Source organism: Vombatus ursinus, unplaced genomic scaffold, assembly GCF_900497805.2.
Source record: "Vombatus ursinus unplaced genomic scaffold, bare-nosed wombat genome assembly UNPS02000580.1, whole genome shotgun sequence".
NCBI classification, from domain to species: domain Eukaryota; kingdom Metazoa; phylum Chordata; class Mammalia; order Diprotodontia; family Vombatidae; genus Vombatus; species Vombatus ursinus.
Window position 1 is genome coordinate 24,715,815 of NW_020940358.1, and position 21,541 is coordinate 24,737,355.

The window sequence follows — 21,541 nt, forward strand, 5'->3', positions numbered from 1 at the left end:
AGGAAAAGCTTTTGGGTTTCATTTTCAGACTTTGAAAGACCTAGATATATTAAATTGCTAACAAATAAAGTTAAACTCAGCAGGTTTTGTATCTTTCATTTTAGTCCTGTTGAGGATTTCAGATTTTCCAAGGTTACCTTCTATTATGAAGTTCCCACTTTGGAAAGAACAACTTAGCTTCAGAGCAGTTTAGGTTTAAAAATTCTAGTCAACTATTAAAATGTTCGTTGTCCTTCCCCAACCCTTAGTGGGGTTTTCATATGTATGGAAGTGCTTTGTTAGTGGTAGGTTGGCTTTGATCAACATTAGCTAAAATGGTTATCTTCAGTCCAAGTTAATTCAGAGATTCAGTCTTTGGGCCACTGACAGTGGTAGTTCAATTGTTAATAACATGCAGGTAGATTCTGGAGCAGATAACTTTGCCTTCATTTTATTTTAAGCATGTGTTCTGCATGTGGTGCTAAGGACTCATTCCATCTATGAAGTTCATTTTTATTTCCAAAGAAAAATACTCTTAACAGGTTTTCTTGAGAAAATGAAAGTTTTGTTTTGGCAGGTAAAGAGAAAAAACATCTTTAGAACTCAAGGCCAACGTTTGAAACCATTACGACGACAGTCTTTAACAGAGATTGTTGTTCATATCTGTGACCTAAGGGGCTGTGTTATGATTTCATGTGTGTCTATAAGTAAACAAGATCCTTCTTATTAGAACGTTCAGTAAGGTCATGTTTACACTTTTTATTGTAATTCATTTCAACAGAGATATCCTTAATTTTTCAGTCTTGGATGACTGTAAGATACAATGAGTTGGAAATACACAGGTGTTTGTGAATTGCATAGTATTTGTCTTGCTACTTGCTTCCTGTCTTTAATCAAGGAAACAGAATAAAGATTCTTGACATTTTTATAAAGTTAGTACATAATTTTATTCCTCACTGTAGAACTATTCAATTAATTTGCTAATAGCAATTTTCTATTTAAGTTCCATACCCCAGATGTCCAGATTTGTTCCTTAGCAATCTATGAGCTGAACTGTCTGAACTGTTTGCCATATCTTTAGGAGTGTGTGTGTGTGTGTGTGTGTGTGTGTGTATGACTGCTAGTTATTGTAAGGCCTTTTGAGTGTTTAGAATATTTTCATTATTTAGCTGAAAGGCCACAAAAAATGAGCAGCATTGCCCGTGTATTTTTTTTTAATGAATGAATTCTAATTTGATCAGAAGTAACATAACATTTTCAAAGTACTCTTTCCTCATCAGATGAAGATCTCTTCAATTCTAAACCACCCAAATAACAGCCAAACTCCAAAACCTTATATCTATTCCTATTCTTCTCTTCTCCAGCACCACTTCTGCTTTTGATAACATTCCTTTTGAATAATCTGTTCCAGTCTATTTCTCATGTTATTCATTGAAATGTGCATAACACACTTTGCTTGCAGTAAATAAAGCAAACTAATCTTAAGAGAACATGCTTATGAGCTCAGATTGTTGAGACTTGTTCTGGCATCATCAAGGAAAAGAAACAACTTAAGCTTAGACTTGCTATGTGTCCTCTGTCAACTTACAGTGGTGAAGGGTTCATATCTGAGCACAAGATTCTTAGAATTGAAAGTGTTGATACCCCTGTTAATAGCTGTGACAACTCAATTTGCTCTCAGCTTCTTACAAATCTTAAGAATAGTAATTTCAGTAATTAAAATTTGCATTGTGAGGGTTTAGGAGGTATGTGGACAGTTTACAATTCTCAAATATGCACCAATGCAAATTACTGTACTCCACTGAGTCTAATAGTAAAATGAGCAAAGATGAAATCTGTCATTGAGGAACATGTGGGCATTGAAAATCTTTTATTTTTCAACTGTGAGAAGGCTGCAAATACAGGCAGCTTACTGTATATCAAGTAGGAACAAAACATCAGCCAATTAAAATGTTTAAACACTTTTTTAATGAAGTAGCCCAGTCACAGGCTAAAATTGGGCTATTTTCCTTGTTGGGTAGGTAACACCAATTTTATCTGGATATCGGCAATTACATATCTCCTCTATAATTTATCTTTTTATTTTCTTTTCCTTACAACTTTTAGGTAGAACTTTAGACTTCATAGCACTGAATTAACCTGCACTGAAAGCTGTTTACCTGCAGTTGTTCACTTTTGTTGAAAGTGAACATGTCTCAAGTTCAAGTTCAGAACCCATCAGCTGCTCTCTCAGGGAGCCAAATACTGAACAAGAACCAGTCTACTATCTCACAGCCTTTGATGAGTATTCCTTCTACTACTAGCTCTCTGCCCTCTGAAAATGCAGGTAGACCTATTCAAAACTCTGCTTTACCCTCTGCATCTATTACATCCACCAGTGCAGCTGCAGGTAAGCATATGAATCCAAGTGTCTTCTATTTCAACTGTTTTCTTAGTCTGTTTTATGACCTGATAAGTAGTTTGAAGATATAGAGAGCAGTAGCAAAAGTTACTTCAAGAAGCCACCTCCTGTCTTTTATTCTTGAAGTAAAATACTGGCCAGACATTAGGTTGTCAGACCCTTTTTAAAAGGAAAGATTTCAAAATTGTTTAAAAAAAAAAAAAAGGAACCAATGTCACCAGAAACTGTCCATTATAAAAGGTTGGTTACCCAGAAGTATTTGACAGTAGAGTTTTAGAGATTCATTATTGGATAGAAAATCTTGTCTGCTTTAACAAACAAAAAACCAAAAAACCAAAATTTTTCCTGGAATTGACAGTTCTTTTGTGTGAGCAGAACCCTTTTATGTTTTTGGGAGAAATTATCCCAGACTAAGGGGTCTGTGGCACTTTATGGAAAAAATAAGAGACATCTCACAGCATTTGTGCATTTTGATTATAGACAAGCAAGTTTAAGTGCAGAGGGTAGGTACTGAGATAGGCATTTCAGAGATGAGAGTGCAGAGCCAGCAGAATGTGAGGAAAGTGGCCAAGAAAAAAATTTAAAAAGAATTCCCAGAGCCCTCAACTCTGTGTTCTAGGAAAGCAAAAAATCTGCTGAAGATTCCCATGTAATGGTAAGGTAACACTTGAAATATTAAAACTTAAAAAAACCCCCAACACTACAGTTAGATATTTGGGCAACAAATCTAACAAACTAGGTATCTCTAGGTAGCGCTATACCAGAGCCAGTTTACCATGACAGAAGCCCCTTGAAATACGTCTCTTAGATCCTGCATCTCTCCTCACATTTCCTCCTTCCTCTCTCTATTCCTTTACTTTATCAGTCTATTCTCTGAGTGTTCCCTTAATTTCCTTCTCCCTCTCTCATCTGCATGGCTTCTTCCGTGTTAGCTCTAGCCTTCCTTGAGCTAGCTCACCAGATATTATTATTCTTGACTTTGTCACATTCCCCAAATGATTCAGTTCCCACCAAATTTTGCCATGTAAGAGGGTCTTAAAAAGAAAAGACAAAGGATTTCATGCCTTTGGCATCTTTTGCTTTCTCTTCTGACATATTCTTGTGCCTGAATCTTGTTAACTTCATAAACTCCTCAAGCCCTGGCTGTGTCACTTAATATAATTATCAGCATTAGTTACTAAATCTGTTAGTAGCAGCCTCTAGGGGAAGAAACCAGGAGGTGCCCCTAGAATGATAACTTTCCGGAAAATGGCAAGCACAGTGCCAATTTAGGGATGGCACTGGCATGTTGCTTATGATGAAACAGAGAATAGGTGATGCACTAAACCGTGAGTCTTTGCTAAAAAGACTTCCTTATTCTTCCATTGTTTGGTTACAACAGCTGATCCTATGTCTTGCTTGCTGCGTGCTTTAGTTATTCTACTAAAACTCCTATTCTCTCTCCTTTGAAGATACATCTTCTAGATTAACTATCTTTAACTGGTTCAGAAAAGACAACAGAGGTCTCTTCAGTAGCCACATATCTCCTACTGTAGGGCTTTTGGTTTTACATTGCTTCATCTGTAAATACTCAGAACTTCAATTTGCTTTCCCTTGATTTTCATATCCCTGGGAAAGCATCATTCTTACATACCAGCAGTTGACTTCAATGCTCTTACATTATTTTTCAGTTCCTTCTAACATGGCAAACCCCAAAGAGAAAACCCCAATGTGTCTTGTGAATGAGTTAGCCCGTTTCAACAAGATTCAGCCTGAGTATAAGCTTTTGAGTGAGCAAGGTCCAGCTCACTCTAAGGTAAATATTGTCCATACTGCTTGTGCATTTATAACCACCAGGAATGTTTAATCTTACTGTTGTAAGTGGTGCAAGAGTATTTTCAAGCTGTTAAGAGGGTGTCAGTGACACTGAAGTAATAAAGCAGTTTCTTAGATGGGTTTTTGACAAGTTTCTTTCTTTTTCATCCTTGCAGAGTTGGGCCAAAGGAATTGTATACTTGATTTAGGGATTGGAACCATTTGGCTTTTCGAAAGTTTCAATTAATAAACTTTTTGTGGTTAGAATTCTGAGAACCCATAATTCTTTTTTGTCTAAGGGCAATCAATGTTTCCAGTGTGGATTATCCAGGCCCTTGGTCTCTCCTCCTCTTGCTACTACTGTGCCTGCCTTTTGGTCATGTCATTTCTCATTAGCACTTGTACCATAGGCAGGGAAGGGAGAGGAGGTGATGAAGAAAACAGTTTTGTTTAACAGGTGACACCTCTCATAAAAGGTTTGAAGAAGAATGGTGAAACTAGTTGGCAAAATCAGTATTTTCGATTATCTGTGGATTTTAGGTATCCATGTCATCCCTATTTCCACAAATAATGGAGAGTTGACTATCTTTTGGAATTTTAATCATTTGTTATAACTGTCTACCAGTATTTTAATCTTTTAAACTTGGCTCAAAATTTGTATAAATTGTGTGGGCTTGAGACTTATGCACGTCTAGGTATTTCCCCGTTTCTGTGGCCTTAGCATTTTAACATTTGGAGAGAATGAACAAGAGGATAAAGAATTGAGACACTGGTTTTCTGCTATTAGTTTTTTCAACAAAGTTGAAATAATTTAGGGCAAGTTATTTAACCTCTCTGTGCCTCATTTCCTTGACATATAGAACCTCAAATAAAGCATTATATTATTGAAATTCGGCGTTTTTCTTGGTATTTGTCAACAACAGGTCTAAGGAATTTCACATTTAAGCAAAATGGAAATTTACACTTCCTACAAAGTCAGTTACAACACTACATTTGGGCATGATTTTATTTTTTTAATCTTCATATTTGAAAGGCAGCTAGCTTATATAACTAATGTCTCTCCTACAGGATTTTTCTTTGCAGACTTTAACTTTGGGATTCCCTTTATTAACTACTTTGCTTATTTTGGGCAGGGTGGTGGGGAGGAGAGATACTATGTATGTTGTCAAAAGACAGGGGTCCATTGTTAATGGGCAGAAATTTTTTGGGACATTTTTGGTTCAGAGATATAAGACACATGATTCTTTGCACACCCAGTTTTTCAGGTCTGCTCTAACAGTTTGGTGTTTTGCCTTTGCCCTTAATAGGGCCAATGAGTTTTAGGTACTTTTAACTCTATCAAAAGCGAGATTTAAACTTCAGTTCACTACCAGCACTAGCTATGAAATACCACAAGGATGAGACTATCTCTATAATAACACAACAGAATCCAACAGAATGGAAGCAGCGCTGGATGGGGAAGTCCTGGAGAGAGATGATTGTTAATGAAATTAACTTTTCTTTTTAGTCCTTACCCCTTCAATGCCTTTCCATGCAAGGATCACCAAAATGACCCTGGAATTTCATAGCTGTTGCAGATTGCTGCTATTTGCCTTTCCAGGCCAGCCTGGATTATGAGTATATGCTGTTGGCACTTAAATGATTATTAACCTCAGGAACTGCAGCAAATATATAGGAGACACCTGATGTTTCAAGGGGGGTGAAGGATTCTTTAATTTTTTTCCCCTGGTAGTGGAAGCTCTGCACTGAGGGAATCCTGAAGTTAAGACCTGCAAGAAAAATCAACAATGAAGGCAAGTTGCCCCCACCCCCTTAGGCCTACCAGTTTTTATGTTTTCAACACAATAGAACTGGCATTGCCCCTTAAAGTTAGTTTTAGGCAAGAGGGTTTGTTGTTTTGTTTTGTTTTGTTTTTCTGTAGTTGTGGGATGAAAAAAATCAGGAAATATTTTTCATTGTTGTTGCTAAATTCTAAAGTATATATGAAGAGTTTTTGAACATGATGTAAAATTTAGTGATGAGATTAATAACATCATCTTATTTGAAAGAGTAGGTATGCATGATGGGGTCAGTTTTGCGCTTAAAAAAGTAGGAAGGAAGCTTGCTACCATCATGGCATGCAGAGGATACGATGAGCTGTTTCAGCACCTACTCTTGATTAAAGTTGTCATAGTCTTAAGAGAGAACTTTGCTCATGGTGCATCTGATTTTTGTGAAAATCCAAACTACAGTTTTGCTGTTTTTTATTTTTTAATTTTTTGTTTTTGTTTTTGTTTTATGCTGAGTCTTTAAGGAAAGTGTTAGGCAAAATTTATAATTTGTTCCCAGATTGGCTCAAAACCTGGTCCTGATGGGATTTTATTTTCAGGCCAACATCAGCAGGCATTAGAGCATCAAAACAAACATTTTCTTATTTGTTTGAGACAACTGTGTCTAAATAAAATTAAGAAATTCTGTGCTGTGACAGGTGCTTAGAAGAACTTATTCATAAGATTGATGTCTTCTAAATTATCAGAGTCTAGGATTTAAACCCATGAGAGACTATTTTAAAAATTTTCCCCCACCCTTTACTTTCATTCAGCTTTCAAGAGCATAGTTCTTTTTCCATGGCATGTTGTACTCTTTTAGCCACTGATTTTTTTTTCCTATAAAATAAATGGGTTGGGGGAGAAGGATACATGGAAAAATTTATGGTTCTTTTGGCCATGGCAGTAAAGTCCAGGTGATATATTCAAAATTATATCAGACATCAAGGATTGAGAACTCACCATTTTCATGTGTAGGTGTTTACGGTGCAGCTGACACTTGGAGACCAGCACTGGGAAGCTGAAGGAACTAGTATTAAAAAAGCCCAACACTCAGCTGCTGCCAAAGCTTTGGAAGGAACAAAATTTCCTAAACCAACAGCCCGTCCTATTCGTAGCGAAGGAAGGAATCCAGGTATTATGCGTGGGCCAAGACAGGTTCCTTTCAAAAGTGTGTCTAGAGGTACCCATTTAGTATGTATATGAATATTGCTTAACTAATGATCTTGAAAGCACAGATTATGCCCTATCAATGGCAAACTTCTCATTTAGGAAACCTTCATCTTAATCTAGAGACCTCTTATACAGTACATGAGTATACTAGCATAAGTAGTAGTAGTAATGCATAAAACCTTGAGTTCATCAAATAAATTTTCTCTTTGCATATAGAAACAAATTCAAGGAAGCTTGTCAGTGTTACTTTTTACTTTGAATCCTGCACTCTTAATACTAATTGGTTCTTTATATCACAGTATGTTCTAATGGGTTTGATATAACTAAAATTACCTAGTTTTTTTCCTACAAGCAAGACTTGCATGAACCAGAAAATAATTAATTGGGACCTCAGAAAAGGGAGGAGAGGGTGGTAGTTGAATTTAAAATTTAGTATAAAATTTGGATTTGTGTTTGAAATTGGCATGACCTCTTGCAGTCAGCAGTCCCATGATTTTCATTCTTATTCTCAGAATATTTGATGAAGGTGCATTTTGGATTTGAATCTTTTTCTTTTTAAAAAAATGAATGTTTGTCATTGATGGTGTTTTTCTGTGGCTGATGTAAAATAGCTATTCTTAAATGTGATTTAGACACTCATTTTTTTAATGTCTAAAGTTTATTTTCTTTGACAACTACTCAGAAGTTTATAAACTTGGAAAATGAAAAAAATTCTTTTTGAATTTTAATATTTTTAAACAATTACATGTAAAAACAATTTTAACCTTTGTTTTTTATAATTTTACAAATTTTACAATTTTTTACAATTTTTAGTTTCAAATTCTCTCCCACTGTTCCTCCCTTCTTCTCCTGTCATTGAGAAGGCAAGCAATTTGATAAAGGTTATACCTGTGTAGTTATGCAAAACATTTTCATATTAGTCATGTAAAAGAAAACACAGACCAAAAAAACAAGAAAAATAAAGAAAGCAAAATAACAGTACTCTTCTATCTGCATGCAGATTCCATCGGTTCTTTCTCTGGAGGTGGATAGCATTTTTCTTCATAGGTCAGAATTGTCTTGGATCTTTGTACAGCTGGGATTAGCTAAATCATTCACAGTTGGTCATTGTACAATATTGCTGTTCCTGTGTACAGTGTTCTCCTGGTTTTGTTCACTTTACTTTGCATCAGTTCATGTGAGTCTTTCCAGGTTTTTCAGAAAGCATCCTATTTGTATTTCTTATAGCACAATAGTATTCCATTACAATCATATACCACAACTTGTTCAGCGATTCCCCAGTTGATGGGCATCCTTTCAATTTCCAATTCTTTGCCACCACAAAAAAGGCTTCTATAAATATTTTTGTATATATAGGTTCTTTTCCTTTTTTTTTCTAATCTCTTTTGGATACAGACCTAGTAGTGGTGTTTCTTGGTCAAAGCATATATGCACATTTTTATAGCCCTTTGAGCATAGTTCCAAATTACTCTTCAGAATCATTGGATCAGTTTACAACTCCACCAACAGTGTATTAGTTTCCCAGTTTTCCCACATCCCCTCCAATATTTGTCATTTGGAAAAGGAAATATTTTTGGAAAAAGAATAGTGTATATTTCTAAAGATAATAATTCTTATGTTGACTAAAATTATACTTCTGTGGTATAAAAAAAGTGGTTAGAACTTCTTTCTCTGAAAAGTAATACTGTAAGTCAAATACCATTATAAATAGCACAAGATGAAAATCTCTATATAACAAACATGCTTCCAAGGCCCAGATGACTCCATTAATTCAAATAATATCAGCTACAATAGAATTCTTAAAACAATTTAGACAGAGTTTGGTAGTTATAAAAATGAATTTAATCTTAGGCTTCGCTAATAAACGTCTGGTATCAGAACAAGAGCAGTGAAAGTCTTACTGTACTAAGTGCTACTCAGACCCACATCTTGAATAACGTGTTCTTTTTTAGATGCAACATTTTAAGAGGAATCTGGACAAACTGGAATGTGTTCAGGGGAGGGTGACCAGGATGGTGAGGGGGCCTTGAAACTGCTCTGTGAAGACTGATTTAAGATACATGTGTGTGATGTTTAGCATTAAGGCAAGAGAATTTGAAAGAATCTAATGACTCTCCTAAAATCTTTGATTTGAAAGACTAAACTTATGTTGCTTGGTTCCAGAGGGAAGAATGATGAATAGAAATAGAGATTTTAGGTTATTATGAGGAAAAATCCTAAGATACTGTGATACTTTGATAATGTGATTTGACTTGCAGTAGAACTTAAGCTTCCAATATCTAGCCCTGTATATCTGTCATTAATTTGTGAAATTGGTAAGCAATGTACATTAAATTGCTAACATACTAATAAAGTTTTCTGACAATTAACTCCCTATGTGTGGAGAAATCACAGTATAATTATTCTGTTTCCTGACTTGGGTGACCATGGTAGAAGTACTTGTACCTTATATCAGGAATCTAATTAGCCTATAGCATGCCATTCTTGATGACTTAATAAACTGAAGTTTTCTAATGTTGAGAAAAATAATTCTTGGTGTTTTGTATTACAGACAGTGTAACCCCAACAGTGGAACTAAATGCACTTTGCATGAAACTTGGGAAAAAACCAATGTACAAGCCTGTTGATCCCTACACAAGAATGCAGTCCACCTATAACTATAATATGAGAGGAGGTGCCTATCCCCCACGGTATGTTTCTTTAGATAAGGCATTTTTGCTGTATCTTTGAAAATAAAAATAAACCTTTAGATAAGACAGTATTGCTTTGGCCCTTCCCAGGCTTGCCCTATGTTGAAATTCATTTTCTGCATGTTTTTGAAACTGTTGTCTTGACATTCTTACAAAAGCTGGCTTTGGAAAGAGCATGTGTGCCTTAAGTAGTGTGTGTAGAGCTCACCTCCATTGTGTCTGACTTTCATGACCATAAGTCACATTTGAAGACTGTTTCAATGAACACCAAAAGCTCTTTAGCATTTACTAAATCCTTAATTGTTGCTTATTACTCACATTCTGATTTCTAAATGGTATGCTCAGGGTGCAGGGAGTAAATCTAAGTGTTAATTCAACATGAAAATGATTGATTTTAAAAACTTCCAATTGTCAATGAAAAGCAGTATTATTTTCTACTTGACTGGGTCAGCACCATTAAGTTTAAGCAGCAGCCAATAACTCATTCACCCTTCAGGCTAGGCCAGTTTAGAAGATGATTCCTAGAACTAAGTCATCTAGTAATGAATCGAGAATTACGGAGACCAGACTACCCTTTTAAAAACTGTGTTCCAAAAAAATTACGACTTATACTTACCATTTCCAAAGCATTTCACATTAATTCTCACAGCATCATACTAGGTAGGTATAATTACTCTTAGCCCCATTTTTTAATTATACCATATGGCTTCAAAGCATAGCCTTATACAGTGGTTCTGGAGTCAGAAGATTTGGTTCAAATCCAGTTTCTGGTGCTTACTACCTGTATGACCTTGGCAAGTGACATTTATCTCCCTGGGCCTCAGTTTCCTCCATCTGTTTACAAAACAAAAACAGAGAAGGAGGGAGTTGGACTACATAGCCTCTGCGATCCGTTCTATCTCCAGCTCTGTGATCCTATGATCCTGAGAATAAAGACAGATGTAGGACCTGTAAGGGCCAGGTCAGTGGGAGAGATCAAGGGAGCGTGTATCTTTGGTTTTTGTCTCAGGTAACCAGATCCTAAAACATTGAGGAGTGGTCAACAGAAATCAGCCTGTTAAATTGTTTTAGAATAAATAATTAGCTAAATTCCGAAACACTTTAGACTTGAGTTCCTTACTGTTCATACTGCCTAGTGGTTCTGCCTCACCTTAAACTTCTAAGAGTCTTTTATTATATCCATGTAAGATCCTTACTAGTAATTTAACTGGTTGGTGACCCTCGAGAAACTATGAAGAATGAAGTATTTTGAATTTCATTTTCTTAGAAATGGGTCAAAGAAATCTCAGCAATGTAACTCTCCTTCCCCCCTCTTCCCATATTTCCTGATTGTTTTTTTCTTTAGGTACTTTTACCCATTTCCTGTCCCACCTTTACTTTATCAAGTTGAACTTTCCATTGGAGGACAACAGTTTAATGGGAAGGGACGAACAAGACAGGCAGCAAAACATGATGCAGCTGCAAAGGCACTGAAAATCTTGCAGAATGAGCCCCTGCCTGAGAAACCAGAGGTAAGGATCTCATTATCATTTTTTCTGTTTATCTTTCCTCATCTGCTTCCCTGTTATGCATTTGCCTTCTGAAAAATGCTAGTGGTTTCCTAGTACTGATGGAAAACTTTGAAATTCTGGCCCCTTGCTTCCTTCATACCATTTCTAGTATTTTTATGGAAGATCTCTAACCTTAAGGCATAATCTTTGCTGTGTGTCACAGTAGAGTTGTGAATGGCTCTTAGGTAGTAAAGGTTGTTTTTACCTTTTAGATCCTCTTGTGAATTCGTGCTATTACATTTATTTAAAGTAAAAACAAAACAAAAATATTTTTAGATGTTTCTTTCTTTGGGGGGGGGTGAGGCAACTGGGGTTAAGTGACTTGCCCAGGGTCACACAGCTAGTAAGTGTCAAGTGTCTGAGGTCACATTTGAACTCGGATCCTCCTGACTCCAAGGCCAGTGCTCTATCCACTATACCACCTAGCTGCCCCTTTTTTAGATGTTTCTAAGGCTGACATTTAGTCTAAGAAAAAATTTTCTCTGTTTTTACTGCTTTTGTTCTCTCTGTGTGTTTTGTTTCTTACTACATGAGAGTATAACACTTATGAAATAAACATCTCTGTGCTGTCGTGGGCTCAGGTTCAATGGGGCTGCTGCTGATGTATTTTGGCACATGCAACTTAGGAGGCAGTTTACCTCAGTCAGTAGGATAACAGGGTTAAGGTGTCAATGAGACCAAAGTATGCTTTTAATGTAAAATATCTGAGCAATTCTGGCATTCTGCCTAAAGAAGTAGGAGAAGAAAGACATTATTCCTCAGAGTTCATGGTACTAAAGTAGGCAGTAGGCTCACATCACACTTAAAAAGACCATACCCAGATTTTTATTGTACACAATAACAGCCACATTGTGTGATGACTAATATTGATAAACATAACCCTTCCCAGCAATACAAGGATCTAAGACATCTCCAGAGGCCTCATGGTGGAAAATGCCATCCACATCCAAACAAAGAACTATGGAAGTTGAATTGCCATTTTTTTTCTCTTCTGTTGAGTTTTGTTTCCTGTTTCTGATGGCTCCTCCTATTGGTTTTAATTTTTACTTACAACATCACTAATGTGAAAATATGTTTAATAGGAATGTAAATGTATAGCCTATATCAAATTGTGCACCGTCTTGGGGAGGGTGGTGGGGAGGAAGGGGGAGAAAAATTTTAAACTCAAAAGCATATGGAAGTGATTATTGATAAATTAAAATAAATTAATAAAAAAAAGAAAATGTAAAAAAAAATAAAATAAAAAAAGAAATAGACATTTTTTAGCCTGTTTTGAATAGTGTTAGGAAGTGATTTAAGTAAAATTCAGCAATGTAAAATACAATCAGTATTTTGGGGCAGGTGTGTTAGGGCTTCTTGTGGTATCTGTCATAGTGTTGTTGAAAAAGGAGCAAAAACATTTTAGTACATTTGTATCACTTAAATCTGATGAAATAACCTTGATGAAAGTAAGCCCATCGAACTAAAACATCTTAAAGATTAATGTGCAAATACTTCTCTTAGTTACAATTTTATTGGCTGATTTATAGCTTATGAAATATACACCATGAGTGTATTTTAAACTGATTTATGCCCTTAAGAGCTTTATGGATTGAATCATAATGGCATAAAGGCTTATGCTTGTACAGTTAGTAGGTATGACTTTTCATGAAGGGAGCATTTTTAATGGAGTGTTAATGAAAATAATTGTTCCAGAGTGTACCCAAGGTTCTCTATAGGGTTATATTAAGCAGTTGAATAAAGTTAAAGAAAAGGTCCCTTCAGAAAGGGATAAATTCCACTTGTATATATTATTGCTACATAGACTTTCAAAGTTAGGCTATTTTACATGATAAAAACTTGACATAATACAGTTAGTTTGTAAGGGGCAAGTGGATATACTATTACCAACATCAGCATTATAAAGAACTTTTACAACATTTAATTTTTTTTTTGTTTTATTGGTGTTTTTGTTTTTACATCATAATCCTTTCCAAATATATCCTCTACCTTTCCTTGTAACAAAGATAACATCAACTGGAAAACAGTTTTGTGGGAATTAAATTTAGACCAACATCTTTTATCACATGCCACAGTATTTTCAAAATGGATATGTGACCAGAATATAAAAGGTAATGTCATCTAAAAAATTAGAAGAGAAAAAGATAAGATAACTTTTCATAGCTATGACTAAGAAGAGTTCTTGACTAAACAAGGGTTAGGATCCATTACAAAAGATAAAATATATAATTTCTATACCATGAAATTAAAAATTTTTACATGAAGAAAACCAGTGGAAGTAGAATAAAGAGGGAATCTATTGATGAGGGGAAAAAATCTTTGCATCTTATGATGTCTGAAAAGGATCTACTATTCAAGATAAATGCACATATATGAAGAACAAGAGTCATTCTTCAATGGATAGGAACAAACTATAATGAATTTGACCCCACAGAAGAGATAGGAGGAGGCACTTCCACTCTTCTTTGCAGAAGCAGGGGACTATAGGTGTGGAACACTGCATATATCAAACTTTTTCAATATGTTAGTTTTGCTGAACTGTTTTTTTTTTCCCTTTTTTATTTTTTGTTATAAGGAAGGGCTCTCAGGGTAAAGTAGGGGAGGAGGAAATTAGGAAATGTAATGATGTAAAAACAATTTATTAATAATTTTTTTAAAAAATAAATGTCCATACCCTTTGACCCAGAGAACTCATAACTCAGAGGTTAAAGATAGAACAAAAGCCCTGTATGAACCAAAATATAAATACAACATGGCAGCTAGGTGTTTAAGTGGATAAAGCACTTAGCTGGGAGTCAGGAAGACCTGTGTTCAAATCTGGCCTCAGATCCTTTACCAACTGTGTGACCTTGGATAAGTCACTTAACCGCTGTAAGTCAGAGTTTCCTCATCAGTAAAATGGTGATAATAATACTGTCTACCTTCCAGAGTTGTGGTTAGGATAAAATAATATAATATTTGTAAAGTGCTTAGCACAGTGCCTAGCACATAGTAAGTTTTATATAAATGCTTATCATCCTCATCACCATATTTGTGGTACCACTTATTGTGTTAGTAAAAAAAAAAAAATGGAAACCAAGTAGATGTTCATTAAATGGTTAAACAGATTGTGGTATACAATTACGGTGGAGTGTTACTGTACCCTAAAGAAACAATGAATATGAAGACTACAGACAAAAGAGAAGACTTCTAGAATTGATGCCAAATGAAGTAAGCAAAATTGAGAAAACAACATATGCAATGATTACAACAGTGTAAATAGAGAGAACAAATAAAACCTCTCTCTAAAAAGTGCAATTATAATGACCAATTTTGACCTCAAAGAAGAGATTAAAAAATCTTATCTCCTCCTCTTTTCAGAGACTATAGGAGAAGAACATTGTGTATACTGGCAGTCTTCTTTTTTTAAACACTCAATTTTTATTTTTTTCTTACATATAAACACAGATTTTAAACATTTGTTTATTAAAATTTTGTGTTCCAAATTCTCTCCTTGCCTGCCTCTCTCTTCCCTAAGAAGACAAGCAGTTTGATATGTATTACACATGTGCAGTCATATAAAACATTTACATATTACCTACATTGCAAAAGAAAATGCAGACAAAAAAAAACAAAAACAGGAATAAAGACAGTAAAAAAAAGTGTGCTTCAATCTGCATTCAGACTTCATCAATTCTTTCCCTGAAGATAGATAACATTTTTCATCATAAGTCCTTCAGAATTGTTTTGGATCATTGTATTGCTGAAAATAGCTGTCATTCACAATTGATCATCTTACAAGATTGCCATTACTGTGTACAGTGTTCTCCTGGTTCTGCTCATTTCACTTTGCATCAATTTGTATAAGGCTTCCTAGGTTTTTCTGAAAGCATCCTGCTCATCATTTCTTACAGCATAATCAAGTATTCCATCATAATCATGCCACCACTTGTTCAGCCATTCCCTAGTTGATGGGCATCCCCTCAATTTCCAATTACTTGCCACCACAAAAAGAGCTTCTATAAAAATTTTTGTACATGTAGGTTGTTTTCCCTTTTTTTTTTTAATCTCTTTGGGATATAGACCTAGTTTAGTGGTATTGCTGGGTATATATGCACATTTTTATAGCCTTTTGGGCATAGTTCCAAATTGTTCTCCAGAATGGTTGGAACAGTTCACAACTCTGCCAACAGCGCATTCATTAGTGTCCCAGTTTTTCCACATCCCCTCCAACATTTGTCATTTTCCATTTCTGTCATATTAGCCAATCTGATAGGTGTGAGGTGGTAATCAAAGTTGTTTTAATTGCATTTCTCTAATCAATAGTGATTTAGAACATTTTTATATGACTCTAGTTACCTTTGATTTCTTCATCTGAAAACTCCCTGTTTACATATCCTTTGACCATTTATCAATTGGGGAATGACCCATTCTTATAAATTTAGCTCAGTTCTCTATATTTTGAGAAATGAAGCCTTTGTCAGAAAAATTTGCTGTAAACATTTTCCCCCATTTTCCTGTTTCCCTTCTAATCTGGGCTGCATTGGTTTTGTTTGTGCAAAAAATTTATTAATTTGATGTAATCAAAATTATCCATTTTATATCTTGTTATGAACCTCTTGTCTGGTCATGAATTCTTCCCTTATCCATAAATCTAACAGATAAAATATTTCTTGCTCCTTGATTTGCTTATGATACTCACCTTTTATGTCTAAATAATGTACCTTTTTGACCTTATCTTGGTATATGGTTTGAGATGTTGATCTGTACCTAGTTTCTGCCAAATCGTTCACAAATACTGACAATCTTAGTTGACATGTTGATTAGTTTTGCTAAACTAGACTTGGGGGAAGGGATGTATTTGAAGATGAAGAAACATAAAAATAAAAAAATATCAATAAGAAATTTTTTTAAACAGTTCAGCAAAACCAAATGTCATGTCAGCTGTTGCAAAGCCAACATTCTTTCACTTATTGTCCCCTCACTTCTCCAAGTGATGAAGTTAAGGTATACATTCTCAATCCTTCCTGGGTTAGGCTTGATCATTTTAATATATTCTGTTTTCACCTGACTGTCCTCTACATTTATATTGTTGTAGATATGATTGTAGTTTTCTTGGTTATGATTATTTCACTTTGTATTAGTTAACAAATCTTCCCATGTTTCTCTGAATTCTTCACATTTGTCATTTCTCATGGCACATTAATATCCCATGATATTCATATACAACATCTTGTTTAGCTATTCCTCAATCAGTGGTATCCAGTATTTTGCCAGTTCTTTACTACCACAAAAAACACTCTTAATGGATATTTTGTTATATGTGGGAATTTTCTTTATGTTTTTTATTTCTTTGTGATATATGTCTAGCTGTAGGATCTCTGAGTCAAAGTATATTGACATTTTCAGTCACTTTTTTTTTTGTTTTGACATAATTCCAAATAGCTTTCTACAATGAACAAGGATCATTGCTCCATACTATATTAGCATGCTGGTTTTCCAAAGCTCCTCCAGTATAAACTGTTTATAGCTATTGCTATCCTTGCCAGTTTTCTAAGTGTAAGGTGAAACCTGAGAGTTGTTTTATTTTTCACTTTTATTAGTGACTTGAAGGAATATTATATATGGTTTGTAATTTGTATGGTTTCATGTATCTTTTAATTTGTTAAGTCTCAAATTTATGTTATGTCACTGATATCCAGTTTTATTAAGTCAACTGATCCATTCATTCAGAGAAACAAGAAACAGAGCTTTTTTTTATATGTTATTAATTTTTTTTTTTTTAGGTGGGGGGAGGTCCAGGTTTGTATTTTCATTGATATAGATGAAAGTAGCTCCTGGTGAGGGAACTCCTTTAACCAATACAGATCAGCCACTTCTGTGAATTCCACAAGTGCTAGAGAGTTGCTTAGGACACTGAGAAATTAAGTGACATGCCCCGGGCCACACGAACCAGTTTGTGTCAGAGGCAGGACTTGAATCCAGATTATCCTGACTCTGAGACCAGCTCTAAGTCCACTGCCTTACTGCCTCTTAGTAATTATGGAAGTTAACACTTTTCTTCTCTGTTCACTTTACAAACTTAATCTGTATCAAGGGATCACTTTAACTACCACTGTGACACATCCATTCACCTATATGGAGGAATGACTCAGCTATTTAACAGCCCTAGGGAACACTGACAAATGGTTTAGAACAGAAAGTGGAGCTAAATCCTGAGAACTTAGGTAGGTAGACTGTAGTTGACTTTTGGTCAAGGCCAAGAGTATTCACTTCCCGTTGTTTTCATATATTGTCAATAGAATTGTAATAATTGCCAGTGGCTATAGGCTTGGCTTTTCTTCTGTTAGTCAGACAACCTACTGTTGAATCATTATCCTTGCCTAAGATAGATTTTTTTTTTTTGACTAGGCAGTGGGGTTAAGTGACTTGCCCAGGGTCACACAGCTAGTAAGTGTTATGTGTCTGAGGCCGGATTTGAACTCAGGTCCTCCTGAATCCAGGGCCAGTGCTGTACCCACTGCGCCACCTGGCTGCCCCCTCTAAGATAAATTTTTGATGTGGGAAGATGATGTAATCAGGTATAAAAGCATAAAACAGAAAACTTTAGCCATGAATCAGTCTTTAATGGGGTCGTGGAGCATAGGATCATATATTTAGAGCTTGAAAGGGTCTTAGAAATCATTTAGTTCAGCCCCCTGAATTTATAGATGAAGAAACAGAATAACCGATTAAATGCAGGTTATATAGATGCTAAGTAGTAGAACTGGGATCTAAGCCCATTTTCTCTTTTCTCTAAATCCAGCATTTTTTCTACTTTACTACGCTGAATCCCCTTAGGGATTCTGGAGTCCAACAGCATTATTTTGGAGTTGCAGGAAGTAAGGTTCAGAAATTAAGTGATTTGCCAGGGCCACACAGGTAATTCAAGGCATAGGACTAACCATGGGCTTCCTGACTATATTATGTCATAGGGTGGGATGTGCAGCACGCTTAACACTTCACCATGCTGTTTCTCATGTCTTCTACCCCAGTGCTTTCTCCACTATTCCCATATTTCCGCAGAATCCTTGGCTTTAGTTGAAGCATGATTACTTCTTTTTTCAAAAAATACATTTTATTGATGCCTTTTGTCTTTATATTATAGTCATTTCCCATCCAAACTGAGCTCTCCCTTTTGACAAAGAAAACAATTAAGATAAAACATCCAACATGCATGTTGTGTCTGACAGTATATGAAATATTGGGTCCTAATATTCCCACCTCCTCTCTGCCATAAAGGAGAAGGTATAATTCATTATTTCTTCTCCAGGACCTTCATTTTTTTTTCCCATTACTCACAGTTCATCTTTTAATGATCTTTTCCTTCACATTATAATATTTGATGTTCTTTTGCTTCTGCTTACTTTGCACTGCATCATTTTGTGTGAATCACTTCCCACATTTCTCATATTTGTCATTTCTTACTGCATAAAATGTTGCATTTTATTCATTTTTCAGCCATTCTTCAATAGAAAGATATTGCTACCACCAAGAGTGCTGCCATGAATAATTTGCTATATAGTAGATCTTGTTTCCATCTCCAACTTCCTTGAAGTATATGTCCAGTAGTAGGATTCTAGCTAGACCAAGTGGAATGGACAGTTTAGTTACTTTTCTTGAAATACAGTGTAGTTGGACCACCTTATAACTTAATCAGCAGTACATCATTGTGCCTAAGACAGGATTGCATCTTCAAAATGATAATTGCCATCGTGTTCTTAGAGGGCTGTTATCCTGAGATTGTTAATGTGCTATCCTTAGCTAGTCAGCACTCTTCCTTGAAGAGGGGAATAGTCTACGCTAAAGGTCAACACTGCTGACATAAGTAACTCTTTCAGATGCCCATGATATACCATCTTCTTGCTGAAGTGGGCCAGTCAGAATAGTATTTAGTTATAGATGAACTATGATGAGACTAAAGTTTCATTAGATAAGTGTTAAAGACTGATCCTAACATTCAAAGCTATCTATAATCTGCTTCTGTTCCACCTTTTCAGCCTTTTCTCATGCTAATTTCCATCACTTAGCCCCACCTTCCAGCTAAACTGGATTATTCTCTGCCCCCTATTTTCATCCTTTCCTCTTTAATTCTCTTATCTTTGTTCACTCTAACTTCCATTCCTAGAAACACAGCTACTACCACCTCCCTTAAAAGGCCAGGATTCTACATCCTTCATGAAATCTTCCCTGACCTCTCTCTATCCTATCACCCCAGATAAAAAACAGTCTCTCCTTAAAATTTCTTATTATACTTTATCAGCCTTTCTTTTGTAGCCTTTCATACTCTTTCTCTCATCATAGTTGTTTCTCTGTGTATGTGTGTATATCAGAGCTAAGCACAGTGCCTGGCCCCTAAGAGGTGCTTAGCAAATGCTAGTTAACTTGACTTCCACACCTAAGATTATGAACTCTTTTGAGTGCAGGGTTTCTGTCGTGTCTGTATTTTTAAGTTCCCATAACCTAGCACTGATTCTTCCAAGTAGTAGATAATAATGTTGAGTTGAATTGAGTTAATTTGTTGAATTAAGGATAAAACTAGGAATTCATTAGGCCTTTCTCATCTATCTGAATCATTTGGTGTGTCTAGAGCTGGAATGGAGCTCAGAAGTCATCTAGTACAGGGCTTCTTAAACTTTTTCCACTTGTGACCCCTTCATCACTTCTTAAACTGTGGGTCACGACCCCAAATGGGGGACCCACAGTTTAAGAAGTGCTAGTACAACTACCTCATTGTATAGATGAAGAAACTGAGGCCCAGAGAAGCTAAATGGCTTATGTAAGGTCACATGGCAAGTTATGTTGGTGCAGGGAGCAGAGATTCAAACGAAGGTCCTTTGACTCCAAATCCAATTCTTTTTTAATTCGGATTGACTTTTTAAAGAGTACTATGCAGTGTAACTTCATTATGGTTTCTCTAAAGCCCAGGTAAGAATTAAAAAATTATTTCTTCTAGATATTAAAATAATCTTGCTACTAATGCTCCCCCCCTCCCCCCCAGCTCCTTTAGGAAGCTTTGACTCTAGTTCATCTTCCTCTGATTTAAAAAAAAAAAAGTTCACCCTGTACAGATTCTTTCTCCTAAGAGTTTACAGTAACAACAAAAATAGAAGTATGTGTTTAAGTTAATACACTACCAGAAATACCATACGATATAATTTTGACTAGGCCAAAAGTACAATGAAATCAGATGTGAATGAGAATGCTAGGAGCAAAGAGAGGGAAATTAGTTGGTTAATAACATTTATATGTCCACTCAGAACATAATTAGAGGCATGATTATTGTCTCAGCAACATTAAGGTGAGGTTTTTCACTTAGAATTTCATTTTTTTCATTTAGCTGTAGCCTTACAATTGCTGCTTTTGTCTTTTTCAGGGTAAGATAGACCTTATCCACTTGAATTCTAATCCTAGTTCTGCTACTAGTTTGTTTGCTGTTGGCAATGTGTTTAACTTCTCTGGCCTTTAATTGTCTCATTGTCCACCTGATGGACACAATGAAATGTATAGTATATATACAGTATTGAGCAGCCTGTGCCAGACTTCCATGTGATCCTATGGTCCTGTCCACATTTAAAGATCTGTGATCTTAGGTTCTAGTCCAGTACTGCCCTGCTTTGAGAAACATTTCAAGAGAAGGAAAATGGACTTATAAAATATTTTAAATTCTCCTGCCATTAAACAATACACAATGATCAAAAGTATCAGTTTAGAGAAGTCAGGAAGGATGAAGACTGATAAAAGGCCATTAGGCTTGGCAATTAAGATAAAAACTAAATAACCATTTTATAGCCAAGTTTCTATTCTTACATTTCTGGTCCCCAAAAGTCCCAAACATTTTCCAAATCTTTTGCTGAATCACTTCACTGGGTAAAGGAAACCATACCCTTATACTCTGATGGTAAACTTTTCCAAGATCATTGCTCTCTTGAACTCTTTTCCAGTTGGACTAAATCTTCCATTTTCTTATGTCATCATTAAACTTTTAAAATACATTGTTATTGGGAGCTGCTAGGTGCCACAGTGGGTATAGTACTCGCCCTACAGTCAGGAGGACCTGAGTTCAAATCTAGCCTCAGACACTTGACCCTTACTAGCTGTGTGATCCTGGGCAAGTCACTTAAATTGCCT

The 21,541-nt window shown here is 35.7% G+C and overlaps 1 protein-coding gene across 8 annotated transcripts in view; it reads left to right on the forward strand.

Moving 5' to 3' along the window:
• Positions 1–21,541, forward strand: part of STAU1 (staufen double-stranded RNA binding protein 1) — a 58,476-nt gene that overhangs the window by 18,757 nt on the left and 18,178 nt on the right. For 2 of the 8 annotated variants that reach the window (XM_027851279.1, XM_027851286.1), the window contains exons 3-7: positions 2,086–2,368; positions 4,051–4,175; positions 6,958–7,162; positions 9,704–9,842; positions 11,188–11,353. In XM_027851279.1, coding sequence (XP_027707080.1) covers positions 2,170–2,368; positions 4,051–4,175; positions 6,958–7,162; positions 9,704–9,842; positions 11,188–11,353 — 834 coding nt within the window. In that variant the 5' untranslated portion in view covers positions 2,086–2,169. Of the gene's footprint in view, positions 1–2,085; positions 2,369–4,050; positions 4,176–5,906; positions 5,968–6,957; positions 7,163–9,703; positions 9,843–11,187; positions 11,354–21,541 lie in introns of all 8 variants that reach the window. The other 6 variants (XM_027851292.1, XM_027851299.1, XM_027851316.1 and 3 more) reach the window with 4 other exon arrangements.